The sequence below is a fragment of the Pelophylax lessonae genome (assembly GCF_965119305.1).
Source record: "Pelophylax lessonae genome assembly, chromosome: 6".
NCBI classification, from domain to species: domain Eukaryota; kingdom Metazoa; phylum Chordata; class Amphibia; order Anura; family Ranidae; genus Pelophylax; species Pelophylax lessonae.
In genome coordinates, this window is record NC_138773.1 from 69,389,082 (window position 1) to 69,415,014 (window position 25,933).

Below are 25,933 nucleotides of genomic sequence, written 5' to 3' on the forward strand. Positions count from 1 at the left end.
AAGGAGATCCTTCTTGCATTGGAATTCTTGCACAATGCCCACCCGAGCAGGTGGATGATCTTGCTGAATGGGACCATCCCTTACCTACGCTGGTTGAAACCACCCAAAATGTTTAACAAAATCTGGGCTAACTGAATCAATGCTAGGGGCTGCCTATTTGATGGTTGTTTCCCTTTAACAGATACTCTGCATTTGACTACAAACACAATGTCAACGATCCTGGTGACCCCTTTTCATTTGTTCCCAATTATATTGCAATTGAGCTTTCCTTTTGTAGACCCTACACTTGACATCTTCATGATTTGCTCTCTCCTTCTTTCTTTTCCCTTCACCTCCCATCCCTCTCCCCAACCCCTTCTTCTTTTCTTTCTTCTGACCTCCTTAGTATTGCCTAGCATATTGTCATTTTGTGTCTTAGGGATGATCCTACCTCCTTACTGGACTGTTGCTACTGTACCTGGCCAATGTGTCTATGCCTTGATAGTGCATGTAATGGATGATTTTTATATTTTATGATATTTCTTGCTGACCAATGTGCCTTAATGTCTGTTAAAGTTCTGTTGTTCCTGTGTAACATTCAGCAAACAAATTAATAATTTTCTATCTGAAAAACAAAAACAATACATGGGTGCAGTGAGGGTGCGTATGCAATAATTAGCGAGTAAAAATAACTAAAAAGTGCCAAGTGCATTACACAAGGTAGGCCTGTTGACCGGTATGGAAATTGCTCTTGGCTAGCCCAAAGACCTGCCTAAAAAGCATTTTCAAGAGAAGCAGTAAGTGATGTGACCAAGTGCCAGTGATGCTAAGTGGGGTTCAAAACCCATAGTGTTTTTCTGGCTTCCCAGGGATGCAACCCCATGGGGTACATCCCTGGAAGCTCCACTGTGTGCTGCGATAACATGTGTTAGCCAAAAAAGTTCTGCTCTGTTGGATAGTCCGTCAACATGCCTTGTAGGCCCTATTAATGACAGTACCAGCAAATGGAAATGCACATGTCATGCATTTTAATGCAGTTTCACGCACATGGTTACCAACCCCTTTCACAGCAACCACAATTTTACTCAACAGTTTACTATCAACACATCAATGTGCTTGAAAACACACATTAAAAAATCACATATAAAAATGCAAAACGACACACGTGGAAAGGTGTGATCCCAGCCTAAGGGTCTATTCATACCTGCTGTGCCCTGAAACAGCCCATTGTGTGTTGGCGATAGGGGGATTGTTTTTAATTTTTTCTTTTCTTTAATTTTCTTTATTGCAATGTCAAGATGACATTTCATTCATTTCTTTAAACCACAGCAGAGAAGGATGGTCACTTCAAGTGAGCTCAACACACTCCAACCCACTTTGAAGCAGCAATGCAGAGTGAACAAGGCCCTTGCAGTGAATGGCATTGTAAGTGCAGAAAATGCAATTGACTGCAAATTTAGTCTTTAGGCACATAGGTGTGCCTTAATACATGCCTTTTCGTGCTTTGAGGAAAGCAGCATTACGGGCAACACAAAAAAAAACATCTGCAGCATTTTTGGGAACACAGAGCATCACAATTCACTATAAGTGTGCTATGATGAACAGTTATGTAGGTACGTTGGCATCAGGGTGCCATTCAAAATCAATGGTACAACAATACACCCCTTTTACCATGTGTTAACACGTGTTGCCCCAAAAGTTACCTCAACACACAGCCTTAAAGGAAACTAATCATGACAGAAACATGGAGGTTGCCACTTCTACCCTCCTACTGGAAATACTGTTTTTGTGGCCCTAAGGCTGACCCTCTGGCTTCAATACCTAGAACAAGTATGCAGACCTATCTCTGACTTTCCTTATCTGCTTATGTGTTGTGGGCCAGTAAATCAGAAATTATTTAGGCAGTATATTAGCATAGTAGTCAGACAATTAACATTTTTAGAAGCGGGTCAGCAATGGCAGGCCCCATATCTCTCTAATAAAAGGAAATGTTGGTGCCCCTTCTTGTTGTGTGGCCCTTGGACTCCAGTAGTCAGTAGATGCTGTGGGAACATTGCCTTATAGTGCCGATCTCTAGCAGTCTCAGGTAACATGTCCTCCATGTCTCCAACTGTCCCTTGTAGCACATTTCCAGTCTCCAGTGACCCGTGTCCAATGTCCACAGCCTCCTGGAGTATGGCAGCATTGTCTTCAGCTTTCTGAAGCATAACATGTACTGAATATTATGAATGCTAAAAATGCCAAATCAGTAGTTTGCCACCCTCTGTTTAAAACTACAGCTTGGAAGCTCTAAACATTCAAAATGGCTGCACTCATTGTGAATTGACTTACATTCGGCAATACTTGTTACTTTGAGCACTTAGTACATTACTGTTTGTCTAAGCATTCCATCTTGGTAACAAACTTAAATGAAAAAACAGCATAATGTAGACATGGGGGGCATACATTATGAAAACATTGGCAAAAGCCTGCATTGGTCACCGGGTGGATAAAAGTGACTAATTGATTATAATAAGTGAAACATTAGCCAACACTGTGTTCCATCAATTACCCCGTGTCTGCATCGCTGAAATCACAGTCAGACATTGACGGAAGGCCTGCCGCTGCCCAGACACTGCACATCAATGAGAAACACGATTCTTCATATATTAGCTATATGATTGGTATACTGACAGTGTTCTGAGTATAGAGACTTACCTTCTGCCTAACCCAGCCATTCCTTTTTTTAACATCCTTTTTTTATCTTGCAGTCTTAAGTGGAAATGTTACAAGCAGCCATTTGGTTGACCAAGACAAAAGCCAAGCTGATATAAAACATGCAGGTGTTAGAATGGTGTCTGTGCTTGGAATGTTGCATTTCCATTTGTTGAATTATCCTTCTAGTCGTATCTGTCTAGTCCCAGCAAGGCCACAATTTGAATATTCTTAGCCTCACACCATCTAGACCAGGGGTCTTCAAACTTTCTAAACAGAGGTACAATTTACTGTCCTTCAGACTTTAGGAAGGCCAGTGGTAGTAGAAAAAGTCCCAGTGTCAGTGGAAATAATCAGTGCCTCCGGCTTTGTGGTCACTGGAAGTAAAACCATTACATAGTGCCTGTGGCCAGTAGGAGGAGGAATAGTTTCCTATCATTGGTTTCAGCGGAAGGAATAAAGCCCTATCATTGTTGTCAGTGGGAGGAAAAGTGCCTCATTGTCAGTATCAATGGGAGGAATAGTGCCCCATCGGTGACACAAGTGGGAGGAATAATACCCCATGTGGTGTCAATTGGAAGAATATTGTTCCATCATTTATATCAGTTGGAGGATTTATGTCCCATTATTGGTGTAAGTGGAAGGCATAGCGCCCTGTTGTTGGTGAAAAGTTGTGGAAAAAAACTAATTGTATTTATTTTCTAAATTTTCCCACAAAATTGTGGCAAATAATTACAACTTACAAAAGCTCACCATGCCCCTTACTAAAAATACCTTAGGGTGTCCACTTTCCAAAAAAGGGTAATTTGGGAGATATTTTTACTGTCCTGGCATTCTAGGGCTCCAAGAAAATAAAATAGGCCGTCATCAGGGTTGATACATTTTCAGATATATAAACTATAGGAAACCCTATTACTATTGCATAAACTATTACATAAACTAAATGATACACACTGATTTGGGTTATTTTTTACTAAAGAAGTGTAGCAGAATACATTGTCCTCAATTTATAACATAGAAACAAAAACTTTTTTTTTTAATTTTTAGGTTTTTTTTTGTTTATATAGCAAAACAACTAAAAACCCAGAGGTGGTTAAAGGTACCACCAAAAAAAAAGCTTTATTTGTGTAAAAACACTGATAAAAATGTAATTTGGGTAATGTGTTGCATAACTTGAGTAATGAGTATTTGTCATTCAAAGTGTGACAGCGCTGAAAGCTGAAAATTGGTCTGGGTAGGAAGGTGGTGAAAGTGTTCAGTATTGAAGTGGATAAGGATCGCTCTAAAAATATATTATTTAACTATTGATTGGTAAATAATATTGACTGAGTATTGGCTGTCAGCGTGCATTGAGAACAACACTGGAAACAACATTGGGTGGTATACATCCGTCACAATGTTGATTTGTGGCAGAACCCCTGAGGACCACCAACATTTTCTTGTGGATTGTCAGTGGTCCACAGACCACTGGTTTGCAACCACTGCTCTAGAGTAGACAATGGGGCAAGACACAGTGCTGAACTCTAGGGGAGATGTGGAGAAAAGAATAAGCACGTGGCCTGATCTGCATGCCTTTTCTGGGCATGTCATTCAAAGTACTGATGCCATTGGATTGTTACCACAACTAGGTAAGTAACACTTTCAGAACAAGAGGTTAGCAATAGCAATAACTAGGAATTCTTTGGTATTAGGCCATAGACTCCAGCTCACAGTCCCCATAGGGCTTGCTGTATGATGACTTCTTGGGCCTCCTCTGATCACCTGCAGACAGTCACTTAGGGACAGTTCACACATTCATCCTGACTCCCAAGGGCTCGTTACTCAATAAACAGTCCAGGGGTTTTGGTTTTATATTTATTATGGAACTTGGACGGATGAAGGGAATAGTGGGATACTCCAACTTGAACTATTTACAGTTGATAAGGACAACTCTCACTTGGCCTCACTGTTAAATGTTACTTGTGGAAGCAGACACACTGCTTTAACGATACTGCCACTTGTACAGAAGAATTAGGTCTTCTTGCTCTCTCTAGCAGCAGACTTGATGCAACTACATTCAGGACACTCTCTAACATCCCCTTGACTGACACCAGTCCACTGACTCTTCTAGCTGAAGAGATGGCCTTCTCAGGACAGGCCCCCATGACACAGATCTGTACTCATTATATGCAGAATCAGATCCTTTCCTGTGTCTCCCTTCCAGTCAGTGCTGCAGGACGTCCAGGTTCAGCTCCTCTCTGACTCTCATGTCGACCACCTGAGGCCGCATGGCAACTTCTACAGAGGAGAGGCAGCCATCCCCTCCCTCTGTGACCCCGATCTCCAGCTGAAAGACCCCGAGGACATGTGCCCTTGGCATTTATACAGTATCCCAGCATGCACCGAGGCACTTTCCTCTGCCAATCACCACGGCTGTACTAATAGCCTGTGCACTCATTTGTCAGGTTTCCTCCCGCTGTCCAATATGCCTCCCTATTGGACCAGTGTAAAACACTTCAGACAAACTGAGCTACACCTGAGTACCATGACCAGACCTCACTAGCAGATCCTGTTCCATGGTGAGCAGAGAACAACATAGATTTACCTGGCAATCTATCTGGTAAGCAGAAAAGATTCAAAACTATACTCTCTCTCTAGCACCTACCTAGGAGGGTGCTACATTTACATGCCTGGACTTGTGGTATGCTGAAAGTTTCCTGTAACTGGAGTATATTGGAGGATATGACTATGAAGGCTAGAAAGAGGTGTAGCAGCGATTTTCTCTCCAAAATCTCTATAACTGGTAGCTTTCAGAATATAGAGGTAGCAGCAGAATTTAGCAAGCTATGGCGAATAGAAGAGGTCACTAACTCCACACTCCTCGCACCTCCCTCTGCCTCTCTACTTATCTGTAGTGCCAAGATGCAGCTGCAGCCGCTGGCTAAATGAAATAGTGATGCAGATGTCAGCCAATTGGTGGCTAAATCTGAAGAAACTCTCTGCGCCCTCAAGACTAGGTAATCAAACCAAGCCTAGCCCGCAGAATTCCTAGCTATGAGCATCTACTTTTAGCCAAGAAAAGAATGTGTATAGGCAGAGGAAGATGGCAAATGATGCTAGAGTGCCTGAAAAGGGTGGTGGCAGCTTGGGCTACAGTGACTGAACCTCTGCTTTAACCACTTGACGACCACCAGCAGTACATATACTGCCGCACGTTGGCTCTGTCCCGCGAGCGCCGTAACTTGCGGGACCGCTAGTGGGAGCATGCACACATGCGCCGCTGGATGCACGTGCCGATTGGCTACAGGGGGAGCCAATGAACGGGTCCGGCAGCCGCGATTGCTGCCGGGCACCCGCGATCGCTCCCTGTGGAGACAGAATGGCGGGTTGCCGTTGTAAACACGGCAGACCGCTGTTCTGTCAGTATTGAACACAGGGAGCCTCTGTGTTCATGCTGCAAGCCCATCCCCCCCACAGTTAGAATGCACCATCTAAGGACCCATTTAACCCTTTGATCGCCCCTGGTGTTAACCCCTTTCCTGCCAGTGTCATTGTACAGTAACAGTGCATATTTTTAGCACTGATTACTGTAGTAATGTCACTGGTCCCCCCCCAAAAAGGGTCATTAGGGGGAAAAAATGTCTGTCCAGAAGTGGTTAAGCTGTGTCTATTGATGGCATTGTCCATATGTTGCCCATGTATTGTCGTCATGAGTGCCCATTTGTTGCCTCTATATTGTCATGATTTGCCAGTTATTATAACAGTTGAGTACTATGATACAAGTTGTATGTGCTCCTTGTTTTGGGAACCATATTACTGTAATTTAACCCGCTTGTAATGGCCTGTCACTGTCGTACCACTCCCTTTAAAGACTCTGTCTACTGGACCTAAGCTCTGCGTTTCTCCAAAAGTTCCCAGGTTTGCATATCATTGAGACAGATCATTTAGAAAAATTTAGCCTGGTAAAGCAGTTAGAGGGCATCTCAAGTAACAGTGCCTTAAAGGGATCAGTCAACCAAAAAGACACCACTAGACAAGCCTTCCAGTCATTATTGTATCAGGTGTTACCGTATGATCATCTGTTTTTTTTTTTCAGTTTTTTTTTATCCTATCTGTAAACCAGTGAAGAAGAAAGCCCTGTCAGTATTGTAAAATAATCTACCAACTTGCTGGTCATGGGATTAGCAGGCCTCCTCCTCCCACAAGGCCCTGCTGCCAAGGGCCGTGGAAGAAGAAGAGCAGATGTCTCTCAGAAGCTCGCCTCCAAAGTAATCTAAAGCCTCTTGCATACTGCTAGTTTTTTTTGTTCAACCCAGTGGCTTGTACGAAAAAAAAAACCTGACAACGGTCGGAGCCACTGTACTAACAATCTGATGTTAGTACAGCGAACTTCCCTGCTGTTCTATTGGGTTCTGATAGGGAGATGGGCCCCCCTGCCAGAACACTCCGATCAGAGCTCTCAGCTCTTGGCTAAGAGCGCAGATCGGGAGCCAGTCGGCAGACCTTTTTCGATCATGCCCATTCGACAGACCGGCTTCTGATGGGCGGCAGTATACACGAGCCAAATGTTGGCAGGTTTCTAGTGAACGGGCAGAATTTTGGAAGGTTTCTATTGAACAGGTCCATGCTGCCTGACATTCAGCCTGTGTGTACGGGGCTTAAGACTGGTAGTAGTCTTGCACATCTATTGCCAGGTTCCTACAGCAAAAGCAGCAACACTTGCAGTCTAGATTGCAGAACCCAAGAAATTTTCTTGTCACTGTTGACCTTCTTAAGAAAATAGTACAACTATCACGCTGATTCCGTGTTTTCAATACTTTATGCGCTAGAGTGTATCCAAACCCAAAGTTTTTTGTTTTTTTTAAGTTTATGATTGAGTGTGAAAGGATAATAATATAAGGCCTCGTTCACATGGGTGTACTTAAAGCGGATCTTTACTGCATCTGAGCACCACAAACCAAAAACAGTATTTAATTCATTTTTATTATTCAAAGCAAACTCCTCCACCCCCCCCCCCCATGTCTCCATTCTTTATTTTGTTGATAAATCACTTAAAAAAATAACCCCCTAGCATTTATCTATCTTAAAGCGGAGCTCCGGGCTCCTTCAGAAAAGGAGATGGCAGCGGCAGCACCCGAGAGTCAGTTGAAAAATCGGCTCGGGTGAAGACACCTTATGGACAGGTAAGTGTTCTAATATATTTGTAGCAAATAATGTAGCTGCTGACTTTTAATATTAGAACACTTACCTGTCCATGAGGTGTCTTTACCCGAGCCGATTTTTCAACTGATTCTCGGGTGCTGCCGCTGCCATCGCGGCTAAGGGAAACCAGCATTGAAACCTTGCAGCTTCACAGCCGGTTCTCTGCTGCACATGCGCCTAGTGCGCTGCACTTTGTGAATGGCCTGGCGGCGGGGGAAGGAGGAGGGGGAGGGGACACCCCTAAAGGTGCCAAACAAGTGGCGTTTCCCCTTTTGGGTGGAGTTCGGCTTTAAGTAAGGGCAAATGATTCATGAAGTATTTACTTCTTTGAAATCGATCTGTCCTTAGCTCAAGCATACATGCAGGTGAGTGTGCTTAGCTGAGAAAACCCCTCCTCCTCGCCTCTCCTCCTGAAGACTCCTAGGATGTATGACATCATTTGCAAGAAAACAGGAAGTAACTGAAAAAATGTAAAAAAAAAGTTTTAAACAAGTAAATATGATATATGTTCCTATAAATTTACTAATGCTAGCAGCATGAGGAATACAAATAACCAATGCTGCTTGGGAAAGTGAAGTTCCACTTTAAGCATACATCTGTGTGCAGGGCCATGTTTAACCTGTAGGGAGTCCACACACGGGTGCTTGTCCTCGAATGTAGACAGTGTGAGTGGATATCAGTGATGAAATGACCAATAGACAGCAGGTGAGGTGCATAAAGCCCAGATCTACATTTTTGATTGATGAAGTTAAAGCAGGAAGATCCTTACACTGCAGGTTCTCAGGTACCACTTTCTCTCCAGCAAGGAGAATGGTGAGCAATAAAATAGTGATATCACCAAATCTCATAAGACTAGCAGGCAGCATGGTCTTCAATGATTTCACAGATATACAGCTATGAGGCTATGCCTAGGCACATACAGCGCACTAAAAAAGTGGGGGGAAATCCGCTCATTGGATAAGACTAGCCTGGCTGCAGCCTACCTTCAATATATAGCCCCAGTGGGGTTATATACAGTAAATGAGATAAGGGGAAAAGGAAAGGTATGTGGTGCTACCTAAACTAGTGTTAGTAGATATCCAATGTGATAATGCACATAAATAAAGGTGAAATTAAATATATAAAAATAAAAATACACTATAATATATGCAATAAATGAATTGGCACAGATAAAACACATCAAATAATATAACTTGACGTGTTAAAGTGACGTGGTGCAAAAGTGCATGGTTGCCCAACAATAAATGTACTGAGAACCAACAACATTGGAGTGTGCAAAAATAACATCCAAAAAAGTGTAAACTGTAAACAGTAATCAATAAATACTCTATAATAATAGTATGAAGAAATGTAAACAAAGGACAAATAAATCAGGTGACTTAGTGAATAGCCACTAATGAATATAAAGTGGCTTAGTGCAAAGTTGACCTAGCGCAGTATAAACAATAGTCTATGACGGTAAATATAAAAGTAAAAATAAAAATGAATATGAAGGTGACTCGGTGCAAAAGTGACTAAGTGCACTTTAAATAATAGTCTGTAATAGTGAAAAAATAAAAGTTGACTGGAGTCCCATAGGCTGTAGATCCTGGGGTGGTCCAAAGGTGACAGGTGCAGGAGAGGAAACTATTGTGCTCCCCTCTCAATAAAGACCGGCGACCGCACTCACCAGATGGAATTACCCCTACCGGGGTAATAAGCGTAGTAATGCTCAATGGTATATCTCCCTTAGATCACAGGCATCCATAGGGTATATGGGCATCCAGTAGCTTCTTCCCTCATAGGTTTTGGATAAAGTAATACTCGCAGGTAAATGGCATCAATAAGTATGGTATACATATAGGGGTCCCGATCACGGATAGGAAGAAAAAAGGTCCAAAATAGTGAAGTATTGCTAAAAATATAATTTTTTTAAATACAAAAATGGTACTCACAAAACAGAGGTGGTTAAAAGGCAGGCAGTAGCAGTAGTGATCCCCGCTCTGATTGGAGATCGCGGTCCACTTCCAGAACGCTGTGCGTTCCAACTGTTGGAAATGCGGTTCAACTCGAGAGCGGAAGTGACGGAATGACGCTCTACGCGTTTTGTCAGATTGACATCATCATCACATTGCATATCAGTTAATTCACACATTGCATATCAGGTAATTCTAGCCTCCTCCTATTAATGTTAACACTCTTGAAGTTTGTAAACTTACTTTGTCAAGATCCCTGCACATCTACCTTGAATTCTGTGACACGTATTCGCTATTCCCTGTGAGTAGGCACTGCTGTGTCACACATTTCACATAGCCTGCCTTCTGAACTACAGAGGTGCTGAGAGGAGGAGTTTCAGGAGGCGGAGTCAGTACAGAAATCACTGCTAGCAGGCTGCAAGGTACCATGGGATATGTAGTCATTAGCAGGGCTTGAGTCCTGCGGGAACGCATGGGAACGGCGTTCCTGTACTTATTCTACAACAGGAACGCCACTGCTGTTCCCCCCGAGCCCCGACACAATCCCAGCAACACCTCCTGCTCTGGGATGGCGGGTCGGTAAGCCCAGATTGCGGGTTCCTGACCTGCCATCCCCGAGCACAGCGTGAGGAAAGGAGCCGCACTACAGGAAGCAGAGCCGATGCTTCATGTATAGCACCGGCTCCGGACACAGGCAGAGTGATATTGAATGTACTCTGCCTCTGCCTGTGACAAGACACAGGTGCCATACAGGAAACATCGGCTCTGCAGATGAGAGAGAGAGAGAGGAGAGAAGGAGAGAGATGAGAGAGAGAGGAGGGAAGGAGAGACATGAGAGAGAGAGGAGAGAAGGAGAGAGATGAGAGAGAGAGGAGGGAAGGAGAGACATGAGAGAGAGAAGAGAGAAGGAGAGAGATGAGAGAGAGAGGAGGGAAGGAGAGACATGAGAGAGAGAGAGAGAGGAGGGAAGGAGAGACATGAGAGAGAGAGAGGAGGGAAGGAGAGAGATGAGAGAGAGAGGAGGGAAGGAGAGACATGAGAGAGAGAGAGGAGGGAAGGAGAGACATGAGAGAGAGAGGAGGGAAGGAGAGACATGAGAGAGAGAGATGAGGGAAGGAGAGACATGAGAGAGAGAGGAGGGAAGGAGAGACATGAGAGAGAGAGAGGAGAGAAGGAGAGAGATGAGAGAGAGAAGAGGGAAGGAGAGACATGAGAGAGAGAGAGAGAGAGAGGAGGGAAGGAGAGACATGAGAGAGAGAGAGGAGGGAAGGAGAGAGATGAGAGAGAGAGGAGGGAAGGAGAGACATGAGAGAGAGAGGAGAGGAGAGAGATGAGAGAGAGAGAGAGGAGGGAAGGAGAGGGATGAGAGAGAGAGGAGGGAAGGAGAGACATGAGAGAGAGAGGAGGGAAGGAGAGACATGAGAGAGAGAGAGGAGAGAAGGAGAGAGATGAGAGAGAGAGGAGGGAAGGAGAGACATGAGAGAGAGAGGAGAGAAGGAGAGAGATGAGAGAGAGAGGAGGGAAGGAGAGACATGAGAGAGAGAGGATTGAAGGAGAGAGATGAGAGAGAGAGGAGGGAAGGAGAGACATGAGAGAGAGAGGAGAGAAGGAGAGAGATGAGAGAGAGAGGAGGGAAGGAGAGACATGAGAGAGAGAGAGGAGGGAAGGAGTGACATGAGAGAGAGAGAGAGGAGGGAAGGAGAGACATGAGAGAGAGAGATGAGGGAAGGAGAGACATGAGAGAGAGGAGGGAAGGAGAGAGATGAGAGAGAGAAGAGGGAAGGAGAGACATGAGAGAGAGAGGAGGGAAGGAGAGACATGAGAGAGAGAGGAGAGAAGGAGAGAGATGAGAGAGAGAGGAGGGAAGGAGAGACATGAGAGAGAGAGGAGAGGAGAGAGATGAGAGAGAGAGAGAGGAGGGAAGGAGAGACATGAGAGAGAGAGAGGAGGGAAGGAGAGACATGAGAGAGAGAGATGAGGGAAGGAGAGACATGAGAGAGAGAGGAGAGAAGGAGAGAGATGAGAGAGAGAGGAGGGAAGGAGAGACATGAGAGAGAGAGAGGAGGGAAGGAGTGACATGAGAGAGAGAGGAGGGAAGGAGAGACATGAGAGAGAGAGATGAGGGAAGGAGAGACATGAGAGAGAGAGAGAGAGAGAGAGAGGAGGGAAGGAGAGACATGAGAGAGAGAGGAGGGAAGGAGAGACATGAGAGAGAGGAGGGAAGGAGAGAGATGAGAGAGAGGAGGGAAGGAGAGACATGAGAGAGAGGAGGGAAGGAGAGACATGAGAGAGAGAGAGGAGGGAAGGAGAGACATGAGAGAGAGAGAGGAGGGAAGGAGAGACATGAGAGAGAGAGAGGAGGGAAGGAGAGAGATGAGAGAGAGGAGGGAAGGAGATACATGAGAGAGAGGGGAGGGAAGGAGATACATGAGAGAGAGGAGGGAAGGAGAGACATGAGAGAGAGAGAGAGGAGGGAAGGAGAGAGATGAGAGAGAGAGGAGGGAAGGAGAGACATGAGAGAGAGAGGAGGGAAGGAGAAACATGAGAGAGAGAGAGAGAGGGGGGGGGGGAAGGAGAGAGATGAGAGAGAGAAGAGGAAAGGAGATACATGAGAGAGAGAGGGGGGGGAAGGAGAGAGATGAGAGAGAGAAGAGGAAAGGAGATACATGAGAGAGAGAGGAGGGAAGGAGAAACTTGAGAGAGAGAGAGGAGGGAAGGAGAAACTTGAGAGAGAGAGAGGAGGGAAGGGGAAACTTGAGAGAGAGAGAGAGGAGGGAAGGCGAGATATTAGAAAGAGGGAGAGGACGGACAGAGAGGTAGGAAGAGAGATGAGAAAGAAACAGAGAGATGGAAATAGAGCGATATAAGGCCCCGTTCACATAGGGGCGATCCGACTTAGAGGGGCGACCTCAGAGCGGCCGCCACGGACTTCATAACATTGAAGTCTATGGCGGTCGCCTCCGGGTCACCCCAAAGAAGCTCCGGACCCTTTTTCTAAGTTGGAGCGACTTGTGTCGCTCCTATTAGAACGGGTCCGCAGCTTCCCTATATAAGGCGACCTGTGAGGCGACCAGGTCGCCTCACAGGTCGCCTTAGTGTGAACGGGAGCTAAAGAGACAGATGTTTTTTTGTTTTTTTTTGTTGTTAATATTCTGTCTCTCACTGTTCAAATAAACCTACTAATAAAATGATAAACTAATCATTTTTTTTTTTCAGTAGACAAACATACAAATCAGCAGGGGATCAAATACTTTTATCCCTCACTGTATACTGGAATTTTTTTTTTACTAGTAATGGCGCCGATCAGCGACCTAAAGCGAGACTGCGATATTGTTGCGAACAATCTGACACCAACTGACACTTTGTGGGAACCAGTGACACTAATACAGTGATCAGCGCTAATAATATGCACTGTCACTGTACTAATGATTTTGGCTGGGAAGGGGGTTAAACATCTAGGGCTATCAAAGGGTTAAATGTGTGCCTAACCAGTTTTTATGTGTACACAGTGCAGTGTTTTTACTAAGGGATGTGCTGGATTTGATTCCCTGCCTTGCAGAGAAACAAAATCCACAACATCCTTGCTGACAGGATGGAGTTCTGCACTGTTTACATACAGTAGGCAGAGCTCCATCCAGTGTCTCTCGTCGCTGATCAGTGGGTGCCAGCGAGCACAGCGGACATCCATTGCCCAGCATCCGCTCGTAATATTCACAGCAGAAGCAGCGCGCCGGCAGCGTACACGCGCCCCCTATGCGGAAGTGAAGAATTGTGTATATATATATATATATATATGATTCTGCACAGAACTGCCGCCCTGTAGCAGTAAATCATCCATGGGGGGGGGGGGGGGTTGTTAAGTGGTTAACACCCTAACAAAGAGAGCAAACCACATAAGTAATGGTTGTTTTTCCTGAGGTTTTTATAGTCCTGTGACATTCAGCAATAAATAAGATTAAAGCCATGAGTGTCTGGCAGTTTCTGCTTTTTGGAATTTAAGGTTACAGTCTTTCCTTGAAGTAACAAACCTAGAAACAAATCATAACAGCACTCTGGCCAAGCAGCTGAATACATATATGAAATCTGTTTTACTTGCTAAAGAATGTGTAAACCTGTTTAGCCAGTTATGCAACCAGGGTACCACTGCCATGCAGCACAGCCAGATCCTTGACCTGCATCAGTGACACAGCTTAAACAAAACGCACCCCAGCCTACTGATTGAACAATGAAGGAGCAGCAGCACAGTGATGAGCTTATCACTCTGCTGTCTCCTCCTTGTCTGCGTGTTCAGTTAAAAAATTAACTCTGGGCATATGTTAAATACACCAATGAATGCAGTTTTATTTAAAAATAATTAAACATACACTGTCTGGCAACAACAACCATGCCATGTTCAAAGTCACTTAAATTCCCTTTCTTCCCCATTCTGATGTTCGGTTTGAACTTCAGCAAGTCGTCTTCACCATGTCTATATGCCTAAATGCATTGAGTTGCTGCCATGTGATTGGCTGATTAGCAATTTGTGTTACCAAGCAATTAAACAGGTGTACCTAGTAAAGTTGCCTTGCAGCACTGGAATCGTTGGTGTGAATCCCAATTATGACGCAACCTCCTTGGCATTTGCATGGTCTCCCCAAACTTGTGTGGGTTTTCCAGTTTGCTTCCGAACTCGAAAGACATGCTGAGAGGTTACTTAACTTTTGTTTAAGTTGGCCCCAGTGGGTGTGTGTGTGTGTATGTACTTCTGTGAGGTAGGTACCTTAGATAAGCCTTTTTCAACCAGGGTGCCCAGGTACCCTAGGGTGCCTTGAGGTTTCTTCATTGGCACCTTGTCCAATGCCTACAAATTGCTCAAAAAATGCATACAATCTGGCCTGTGGAAAAAGCCTGCCTTTTAGTTGCACAAAGCCACAGGTTATCATTGTGCACCATCAGGGCTGCTGTTAGAAATCGCGGGGCCCTGTACAGACTACCTGGCAGGGACCCCCCCCCCAAGAAAATATTAAAGATATTTTTAGCTACAATTACAACAAAATCACTATTATCAGACACAAATATAACATAACTCGCATAATTCCTGCTAAATCTAAAAAAAAAAAACTATGGTAAATAAAAAAGAAGATGAGATGAGAAAAATATACAGCCTGGGCAATTGGAGCTCAGTGATCAGAGAGACTTAGCCCCCGTTCACATGCAAGCGACGCTACTTTGCACCTCGGAGCGGCCGCCACGGACTTCATATAATTGAAGTCTATGGCGGTCGCCTCCTGGTCGCCCCAAAGAAGCTCCGGACCCTTTTTCTAAGTCGGAGCGACTTGTGTCGCTCCTATTAGAACGGGTCCGCAGCTTCCCTATGGGAGGCGACCTGTGAGGCGACCAGGTCGCCTCACAGGTCGCCTTAGTGTGAACAGGGGCAGAGAGAGAGAAACAAAGTTACAATTTACAAATAAACTCCTGAGCAGAGATAAGTGCTGGGAGGGGGGGTCCACACAAGGGAGGGGGATTAGTGAGGGACGACTGTCTCTTTCTCAACTGATAAAAGCTGATAGCAGGGAGAGGGACAGATCAGATTCAGGTGCTGGAGGAAGATTTCTGTATTTGTTGTCCATCACTAATCCCCCTCTCTGTGTGGGCCCCCCTGTGTGCTCGGGCCCCCTACAAGAGGGCTGGTGGTCCCCCCCCTATCAGCGGCCCTGTGCACAATTACAACCTTCTAGCTGCCAGCATCCTAATGACCAATGGCATCGCCACCAGTTGATAAGGAGGATGTCAGTTGCCTGCATAGCATCATTGTTTGACCCTCCCCTGCCCCTCTCCATCATCACTGAGGGCACTTTAGCTGAGTGATGGAGAAAAACTAAAGGAGAAGAGAAACATTGGACCACTAGTCAGTTTGCAAAAGTGAATTTGCTTTGGAATAATAAATCACCTCTAACATTGAGTGTCCTACTTGTGTGGATGTTTCTGCATTATGCATAAGTATTAGAATCATTTTTACATTTTAGAATGGGGTGCCTCGACTGAAAAAAGGTGGAGAAACATTGCCTTAGATTGTAAGCTTCTTATGGGTAGGGACTGATGCAAATGTACAATACGTGTAAACTTTTTGCACTATATAAATACTTGTAATAAATAAATTCCAGTATTCCTGATTATTACAGCAAGATCTGTGTGTGTTTGCATGCAGTGTAAACATGAGTGCCGGCTCGGTGGACCAGGAACCGACGCGGAAGCAGGGCTGCTGTGGTGTCCCTGTGATTACGGAAGATATGCAGGCTTTAGCCATCCGAAGCTTGTCCGGGGGTGAAGTACAGAAGCACTATGAATTCATACGGGAATTGGGGAAGGGAACATATGGCAGAGTGGAGCTCGTGTCCCACAAGAGTACAGGTAAGGACAATTTAAGGGGCGAAAAAAAAATGTATACTATGTATGTGCAAGACTGGCGGTGTGTATGTCTTCTTATTTTGGTTAGACAATTGCAGCCTTCAGATGAGGAGGTCCCACTGAGAAAGATGCTGGTGAGACACCTGCCGGTGTTCTAAAATTTTCCTGGACCCGTGAAAATCCTCGACCCGCGTCACTTCTGGTGCGGCCTCAGCTGTTGTATGACGCGGCCGCACCGGAAGTGAAGATTTCCATGGGTCCAGGAAAATTTTAAAACACCGGTCCTCAAACCAACTAGTTAGGATAGTCAATATGGAACAGAGGTTCATGTGTGTTTACCCATTTTACAGAAGGATAGGGTTTCACTCGTAGATAGATTGTCCATTTTGTTGGCCAAAGCTCTTCCTACAGAAGAATAACACATAGAAAATCTGAAGACACAACAGGAAATAAGAGGAAATCTTCCCAAAGTGAGGAAACTCCAATTTTAGACAGTTGTCATGATTGATGAGGGTCGGGTTCGCCTCCACCATGGGTTTGCTTTGAACCTCCAGGATAATCTTGAAAGTTTGACCAGGTTTGCCAGCAGGAACATAATGCAGCGCATAGTCTTTGCTTTGGGTCAGAAGAACCATTCATTTGAAGGAATGGATAAATTGGAACTCTTTCTGTGAAAGAGCAGGCTTAAAGCAGCCCCAAGATTGTCAGTGTGTTGGATCTGTTAGGGAGAGCTAATAATTCTGTTTAGGAATTTGGTATTGGTACACGAGCCCCATGGCCAAACCTGGCTTCCCACACCTTTTGTTTGGCAATAGCTTATAAGCTCTACAAATGGCCAGAATTAACAAGATCTACCCCCCGTCCCCAGACTACAGCAGTGCTTCCCAACTTTTTCCAGTCAGAGCCTCTTGAAAACTATTTTCAGCCTGGAGGCACCCGAATCTAAGGCTTGGTTCATATTACTGCATGTCGGGGAACGTTCACAAAATTTTGTTCCTGACACGTAGACAAACGCACTGATGTATAGCAGACATGCAGAGGTGCCATTAATTATTATTGGTACCCTCACACATAGGTACACACAGGGCCGGTGCTAGACTATTTTATGCCCTAGGCAAGACCAGCTACTTGCGCCCCCCCCCCCCAAAAAAAAATAAAAAGGGTAGGGGTTAAAAACTTCTCTATGTCATATCCGGTGACCCTGATCTGATGGTTCCTGCATGTTATGCTGTCATACCCAGTGACCCCCATATTCCTCCATGTCACACCTGGGGACCCTGATGTCATTCTATGTCACACCCAGGGACCCTAATGTTTTTCCATGTCACATTCTGGGACCCCAATATTCCTTCATGTCTTGCTGTCATACCCACTGACCCCAATGTTCCTCCATGTCACACCCAGGGAACCCCGTGTTCCTCCATGTCATGCTGTCATACCCAGTGATCCCAATGTTCCTATATGTCACACCAGGGGTCCCTGATGTTCCTCCATGTCATACCCGGAGAGACCCTGATGTTTTTCAATGTCACACCTGGGGACCCTGATGTTCCTCCATGTCACACCTGGGGACCCTGATGTTCCTCCATGTCACACCTGGGGACCTCAATCCCCCATGGCACACCCAGGAACCCCAATTCCTCATGGGACACCTGGTGACCCTGAATCCCTGTTACACTCGGTGACCCCTATCCCCCATGTCACACCTGGTGACTCCGATTCCCCATGACACATCTGGTGACCCCGATTCCCTTTCACACCAGGGATCCTCCATGTCACACCCAGGGACCCCCCCTGTTCTGGGGATGCTTACAGAGCGGTATGAAGAGAGTGGCCTGCGCTCTGTCCTCCTTCACTGTGATTCCTTTTCCTAGGACACTCCTCTTCTGGACCACAGAGGATCATCATGCAGGCAGCACTCCGGTGGGCTCCCTTCCTGCCACTTGGGGCCCACCCAACATTGGTGGAAAGCCAAGGCTTGGTAGTTCCGCCACTGCCCTAGACCCCTAGACACCTAGTATCTTCCTCTGTCCCTCCTTCCTCCTCCACTGCTGCCCCTCCTCTCAGCTCACATTTTACACCAAAGTGGAATATATTGCCGTTGAAGTGATAAGTGGCGAGAGTTGATACAGATATCTTTCTCCTTTCTGGATGGTTACATACATACTACTGCTGATACCGACCCACTAGGCGTAGGCCAAAACGGGTCCACAATTTCTGGTAAGCCCCCCCCCCATGTTGGTGGTGGCATTTCTACGCACAGTGTCTTTAAAATTCACGTGGATTACACCAGCCTTTTTCAACCGGGTGCCCAGGCACCCTGAGGTGCCTTGAGGTTTCTTCAGGGGGGCCTTGGCAAAATGCCTAAAAATTGCCCAAAAATTGTATACAAGCCAGCGTGTGCATGAACCCTGCCTTTTTAGTTGCACTAAATCACAGGTTTTTATTGTGAAACATTACAACCTTCTAGCTACTGGCGTCCTAACGACCAATGGTATCATCAGTTAATAAGGAGGATGCCAGACACCTGCATAGCATCCTTGTTTGACCCTCCCCTGCCCCTCTCCATCAGCATTGGGGTCACATTAGCTGAGTGATGGAGAAAAACTGAGGGAGAAGAGAAAATTTGGAATACTAGTCAGAACCAGTTTGCAAAACTATTTGCTTTGAAAGAATAAATCAGCTCTAACGTTGGGTGTCCTACTTGGACATGTGGATGTTGCTGCATTATGTAAAACCTATTGGAACAGCTTTTAGATTTTAGAATGTGGTGCCTTCGAGATGGTCCATCATTTTTAAAGGGTGCCTCGAGACTTTCCATAATTTGTAAAGGGTCCCTCGAGATTGTCCATCACTTTTAAAGGGTGCCTTGACTGAAAAAAGGTTGAGAAACACTGAATTACACATTGAGAATATACTTTTTCCCAACACTTTGGACTTTTTTATTTATGTTTATCATCAAGTCATATTGATTTCTCTTTCATAAATATTTATACACTCTATGCACTTTATATGTGTAAGGCTGCATTCACATGTCAGCTTATAATCGCGGGCAGAACCGCCGCGGTTCCGCCCGCGATTCGGAGATTTATTGCAAATCGCGGGACGCCTAGCGTTGCCCGTTGATTTGCAATAGCCCCCCAAACGCCGAGCGATGTTGCCGCGATTTACGCCCGCCGAATCGCGGCAACATCGCGCAAACAAAATCGCGGGACGCAATACGCTCCAAAAAAGTACAAGAGCTTCTTTGGAGCGTATTGCGTCCCGCGATTTTGTTTGCGCGATGTTGCCGCGATTCGGCGGGCGTAAATCGCGGCAACATCGCTCGGCGTTTGGGGGGCTATTGCAAATCAACGGGCAACGCTAGGCGTCCCGCGATTTGCAATAAATCTCCGAATCGCGGGCGGAACCGCGGCGGTTCTGCCCGCGATTATAAGCTGACATGTGAATGCAGCCTAAGGGCTCTTTCACACGGCCGCTCCGCTTGTCCGCAAATCATCCTATTTTTTTGCGGATGATTTGCGGACATAATGTAAGTCTATGGCATTGCGGATGTCAGCGGAATACCATCCGCTGACATCCGATTTTCCTCATTTCAGTTCTGTTCCGTTTTTTAGAACGGAACAGAACCCTATTTTTTCATCCGTGTGAAAAACGGAAAGGAAGGAAAATCGGATGTCAGCGGTGTCATCCGCTGACATCCGCAATGCCATACACTTACATTATGTCCGCATATCATCCTCAAACGGATGGGATGATATGCGGGCACACGGAGCGGATGACACAATGTCATCCGCTCCGTGAAAAAAAAAAAAAAGTCCCGCAGCGGACTAAAGCAGCGGAGCGGCCGTCTGAAAGAGCCCTTATGGTTTAGTGCTGCACTTTTTTGTTATGTTATCACTGTTCTAGTCTAGCGCCTCCTGTACCGACATACAGTTTGGTGGAGGAGCGGGAGTTTGGTCTGTTCTAAATGCCTTTTTTCTACCAAGATGACGCAGCGCCCCTGACCACCTCAGATGGGACCCTGGTTGAAAAAGGCTGGACTACAGTCCGGTTCAGTGTAGAGTTTGCGAACCAAACCCAGGCAGATTTACTCATCCCTAAATCAGTATGATAAATAATACATACCATAGAAGAAAAGAAAACAGAATGGGTTGTAGGGTTATGTGTCTAGGTCTGCGTTTTTGTTAATGATTTCAATGTCCATTAATGTTAGAATCCCCCAAACTGCACTGGAGTTAGGTGGTTAGCTTAGCTGGTAGCATGGGGACAGATATGTTCTTAAAAGTATTTTTAAAACCAAATTGTGAACATTTCATATAAACTTTACCATATTGAAGTAATTTAAAAAGTGATTTTCAATATCTTTATGCCTGAAGCTTTCACTAACTCTTTCCAGCTGGCATATGCTGGCCGTTCATACACTTGTGATGTTAGTGGTAATACAAGGGCTTCCTAAACATGTGATTACTGTTATTGGCTGTCACAGTGATCACAAGATTGGGTATCCCACCCCTCTGGTTTCTGTTCATAAGCAGTGACCAGGAGCTGTTGGTGACAGTGCAGGCACTATGCTGGGGGGCACAAAGCACAGATGTTGGCAGTACGCATATACACTCTATTACCAAAAGTATTGGGACGCCTGCCTTTACACGCACATTAACTTTTAAGGCTTTTACAGTCTTAGTTCATAGGGTTCAATATTGAGTTGGCCCACCCTTTGCAGCTATAACAGCTTCAATTCTTCTGGGAAGGCTGTCCACAAGGTTTAGAAGTGTGTGTATGCAGGGCCGGATTAAGAGCATCATGGGCTTGGTGCTGAGCATTTTGAAGGGCCTTAAGGGCCGTGCCTTGGCATGCACCCAGAGGAGGAAGGGTGCAGCCATGCATGCCTAATTCCACATGGGATGCTGTCTCTGAAGCCCATAAACACATCCATGCATCGGCAACTGTCCCTCCTTGTCTGGCCTTCGTGCTGTGTGGGGAGGTTCTGAGGGAGCTGCCTGGGGAAGCGAGCATAGAAGCCAGACTTCTGTTTTTACAAGTGACAGAAGAGCGGTAACAGTGAATATGGCCAACCTGGGGCCTATATAAAGGTAAGGGCCTGGAGCTGCAGCTCCAATAGCCCCTACGTTAATCTGGCCCTGTGTGTATGGGAATGTTCGACCATTCTTCCATGAGTGCATTTGTGAGGTCAGGCACTGATGTTAGACGAGAAAGGCTGGCTCGCAGTTTCCGCTCTAATTCATCCCAAAGATGTTCTATCGGGTTAAAGTCAGGGCTCTGTGCAGGCCAGTCAAGTTCTTCACCCCAAGCTCGCTCATCCATTTCTTTCTAGACCTTGATTTGTGCACTGGTCCAAATCATTTGGTGGAGGGGAGATTATGGTTTAGGTTTGTTTTTAGGGGTTGGGGTTGGGCTTTGGCCTCTTAGTTCCAGTGAAAGGCGTCAGCATACCAAGACATTTTGGACAATTTCATGCTCCCATCTCTGTGGCAACAGTTTGGGATGGCCCCTTCCTGTTCCAACATGACTGCACACCAGTGCACAAAGCAAGGTCCATAAAGGCATGGATGAGTAGAGTTTGGGGTAGAGGAACTTGAGCGGAGACTGCAAGCCATGCCTTCTCGTCCAACATCAGTGCCTGACCTAACAAATGCACTTCTGGAAGAATGGTCAGACATTCCCATAGACACACTCCTAAAGCTTGTGGACAGCCTTCCCAGAAGATTTGAAGCTGGTATAGCTGCAAAATGTGGGCCAACGCAATATTGAACCCTACAGACTAAGACTGGGATGCCATTAACGTTCATGTGCGTGTAAAGAAAGGCTTTGCGTTACAGCCTACCACTGTGCTGTCACACATGTGTATGGCCAGTGTTAAGGGGGGTTATGCTTTAAAGAAGTTAGTTTCCTCCAGCACTTCCAGTTACAAGGTGACAATGTTTCTCCTTGGCTCCCAGTTGTTCTCATGCATTGTCACTCTGTCTCTCTCTTACCTAATGGAGATTACAAACAGCGGTGCCAATGTTTACTGCGCAGGCAGGTTTACTGGCAGTGCAAAAATAGGTAAGAATAGTATATATGCAAAAAATGGCAGTTGTTTGTGATAGACAGTGATGAAGCACAAATGTAAATGTAAATGTCAGTCTGTTAAGGTTTTCATTTTAACATCTGTCTTCATTATCAGGTAACAAGATGGCTTTAAAATTTGTCAACAAAAACAAGACCAAGTTGAAGAGTTTCCTGAGGGAGTTCAGTGTGACCAGTGCTCTTTCCTGCAGCCCTTTCATTATAAGAGCCTTTCATGTCCTCTTCCAGACGGAAGACTGCTACGTCTTCGCTCAGGAGTACGCTCCAGCTGGGGACCTCTTTGATATTATTCCGCCACAGGTGAGATCAGTCATTCTGGATCACATGATATTCCTTATAAGCCTGTCTGGTTGACTGGGTGTGCATTCAGATGTAGCCAGCATGACACCTCCCTATAGCCGAAGCGCCATGCTGCTTTGTTTCATGTATTTTCTTTTAAGCAGTCAAATACTATTTCATTTTTTATTTTTTTGCTTGTTATGGCACCAGTGTTGTAGCTAGTAGTATTTGGGTGATGTGAGCATTAGAATATGCCTCTGGGTAAAGTGGAACACCATTCAGTTAATGGCCAATGCTGTCCACAGAATACTGCAAAAAAAATAAATAAATAAAAATCAGAATGATTCTTTAGGTGAACCCATTAGCCTTTTAAAGGTTCAAAACTAAGGCAGGCCATAGATTATGCAATTTTATTTCCTACAACCATAAGTTGCAGGAAAGAAGATCGACTGAATCCCCCATCAACACAGTCAATGTTGATGAGGGAATCCCTATCGTTGCGCTATCCCTTCCTGTAGAACACAGTGATTATTGCTAGCAGCTATAGCCGCTGGCAATAATTGCATGATAGAAATTCTAAATGCTGGTTTTACCCAAGTTGATTAATGGATTGACTTGGGTACCATCAGCCTACCCATAGATAGTTTGAATCTTGGCTGGTGAGAACCAGTGGCTGCTGAACAGGCTGAGATTCGAACCATCTCTGGCCAGTTTTAGGGATACATTTAAAAAAGCAGTGGTATGGCAATACTGCAGCAATACCGCTGCTGAAAAAAAAAAGCTGTGCAAAGTGATGTGCATCAGACATCCAAAGCCAAAGTGTTTACTATTTTAATGCTTTTGCATGCCCTGCCCTTTGGCCACAATTCTTGCCCAGGGGAGAATGATGCCTCTAGCTCTGTGAAGTCTCATAGGATATGTATCACCAGGATGCTTCACTTTTCATTGACAGAAGGTGGAGGAGGGTGGGCCTGCTGTGCATCATCAGGGGCCAGGCTGCATGAACCAGTACCCAATGACATCATAGAGAAGATGGTGGATAGGGACACAGGCTGTGGCACAGTATGAATGTTGGATCAAAAGAAAGCACCATAAAATGTCCTATTTTATCTTTATTAACCTGAAAATTTTGATAGTGGCTTGTGTCCTGTTTAGTTTACCTCCAAATTTTTCAGATATAAAATGTAGAGTTGCAAAGTCCAAACCAATCTCGGCTCCCAGTTTGCCAAAATTTAGAAAAAGCCAGATCCTACTTAGCCAGTAGTCATATAACTGCATCTGTCATGTTAAGACAGGGTTAGATGGTTGTCATGCATTAGCCTAGTGTTTTTGTTGTCTTGTGGTCTGCAACTGTCCATTTTTTACTGTTCCAGGTCGGCCTCCCTGAAGACATGGTGAAGCGATGCGTACAACAACTTGGACTGGCTTTGGACTTTATGCACAGCAAGAGTCTGGTTCATCGTGATATCAAACCAGAGAATGTCCTTCTCTTTGACCGTGAATGTCGGCGGGTTAAGCTGGCTGACTTTGGCATGACTCGTAAAGTGGGTTGCCGTGTGAAACGAGTGAGTGGCACAATCCCGTACACAGCACCTGAAGTGTGCCAGGCTGGCCGATCAGAAGGTTTTCCAGTAGAGACTAGTTTGGACGTTTGGGCCTTTGGAGTACTTATCTTCTGTGTCCTCACTGGCAACTTTCCCTGGGAGTCAGCCTCACCGGGAGATGCCTTCTTTGAGGAGTTTGTACACTGGCAGAAGGGTCGTCTGCCCGGTCTTCCGTCCCAATGGAGACGGTTTTCAGATAACGCACTACGAATGTTCCAACGGCTTCTTTCTTTAGAGTCAGAAAAAAGGAGCCCGGTCAAGGAGGTCTTCTACTACATCAAGTATGACTTGCTCTCAGAAGCTAGACGTAGACCTTCCTACCGAACACGCAAGCATCCAGGAGAGAAGCTACCCCCTGTGCCCCAGCGGCATGACAACCCTACTCCTCTCAAGAGGACAATACTCACGGAGGGAGGTTCTTCACCTCGTGTACCACACTCCCTGCCAGATCCAGGCCAGCCACCTGCTGCCTCTGGCAGGACAGATGGACGACAGGACAAGAGCAAAGCTCAGATGCTGCTGGCAACTGCCATTGAAATCTGTGTGTAATATGGACACACATTTGGATTCTTCTTTATTGGAAAGTGATGTCATTGTCTCCAGTAAAGGTCACCTGATGGCTTAAGACATAAAGCAGGTTTGACCTTTTAAAGTGTATTGATCATGAGCCTACAAGCAAAAAAAAAAAAATACCTTGACGTGAGAATGGCTTGCTGATCGAACTGATGTGGTTAATGTTTGAGTAGAATGGGAGGGGATAAAGTAGCTTTTGATCAAACCTTGGAAGGCTCAATAGGGTTTGTGACTGTGTGTTGTTCCTGCCTCTGGTTTTATAGATCAGAATCTTTATACTACAGTTCTGTAGCGGTCACCAGATTTCTGAAAACTTGTGCAAGGCAGACAAGCTTGCCCCTTTCCTGTAGGCAACCAAATCCTACAGTACACCCATCTCTACAAATGACACAACACAAGCCGAGCTAGTGCAATCTTGCCTCATGAAAACTACCCCTTTTACTGTTACATATAAATACAATAGCTGACTTGGTCTAAATTATTTCTGTCCCACAAATTGTTAGTGCCCTAAACATAGGGCAACTGGGAGTATGTTTGTTTTAACTGGTGCACACTACCGCTAGAAAAACAACTTGTTCAGAAGTCTCAGTTCATGCTGTTAGCTAATTTTTTAAGAATGCATTGATCCCGATGCCATACAGGCTGTTTTAAGACAGTGTTCAATAGCAAAAGTCTCAACAGTATGGCATCTAATCAATTATTGTCAAGAAAGTCCTACATTATATCAGTGGTTTTGTTTTTGCTACTTAATAGAGAGTGTTGCAAGACAAATAAATTTTGGTATTGGTTGCAACAATGCTTAAAACTAGTCAGATGTCTTCACTACAAATAGGGGACAAGTGGGTGATTTAGGTTTTTAATTTAAAATAAGCTCCCACTTTTTCAAAAATCATTATAGTTCAAAGAATCTGATCTAATACCCCCCCCCCCCCATCCTATTCCTAATATAGTTTGTCTGATAGAAACAAAAAGGTTCAAATCATCAAAACATAGCTTCAGTAATTAAAAGTGAATCATCCGAATTGGTAGGCAGCAAATGCATTTATTCCTTCAAATTTGTCATTTTATGGTGGACAGTTAGGCATTTGATCATCAGTATACCAAATATGGGCTTTTTTCTGTTTGAAACTAAAGGCATAAAAATTCTCTTTGCCGTTTTTGGTGTCTTTGAGTTATAATATTTTTCAT

General features: G+C 45.0%; 1 protein-coding gene across 2 annotated transcripts in view; it reads left to right on the forward strand.

Annotated features, from left to right (window-relative positions):
* Positions 1-25,212, forward strand: part of SBK1 (SH3 domain binding kinase 1) — a 141,443-nt gene extending 116,231 nt beyond the window's left edge. For both annotated transcript variants that reach the window (XM_082261858.1, XM_082261859.1), the window contains exons 2-4: positions 15,997-16,199; positions 22,387-22,589; positions 23,942-25,212. In XM_082261858.1, the coding sequence (XP_082117984.1) occupies positions 15,997-16,199; positions 22,387-22,589; positions 23,942-24,721 (1,186 nt within the window). In that variant the 3' untranslated portion in view covers positions 24,722-25,212. The remainder of the gene's footprint in view (positions 1-15,996; positions 16,200-22,386; positions 22,590-23,941) is intronic.
* Positions 25,213-25,933: the final 721 nt, after the last annotated feature.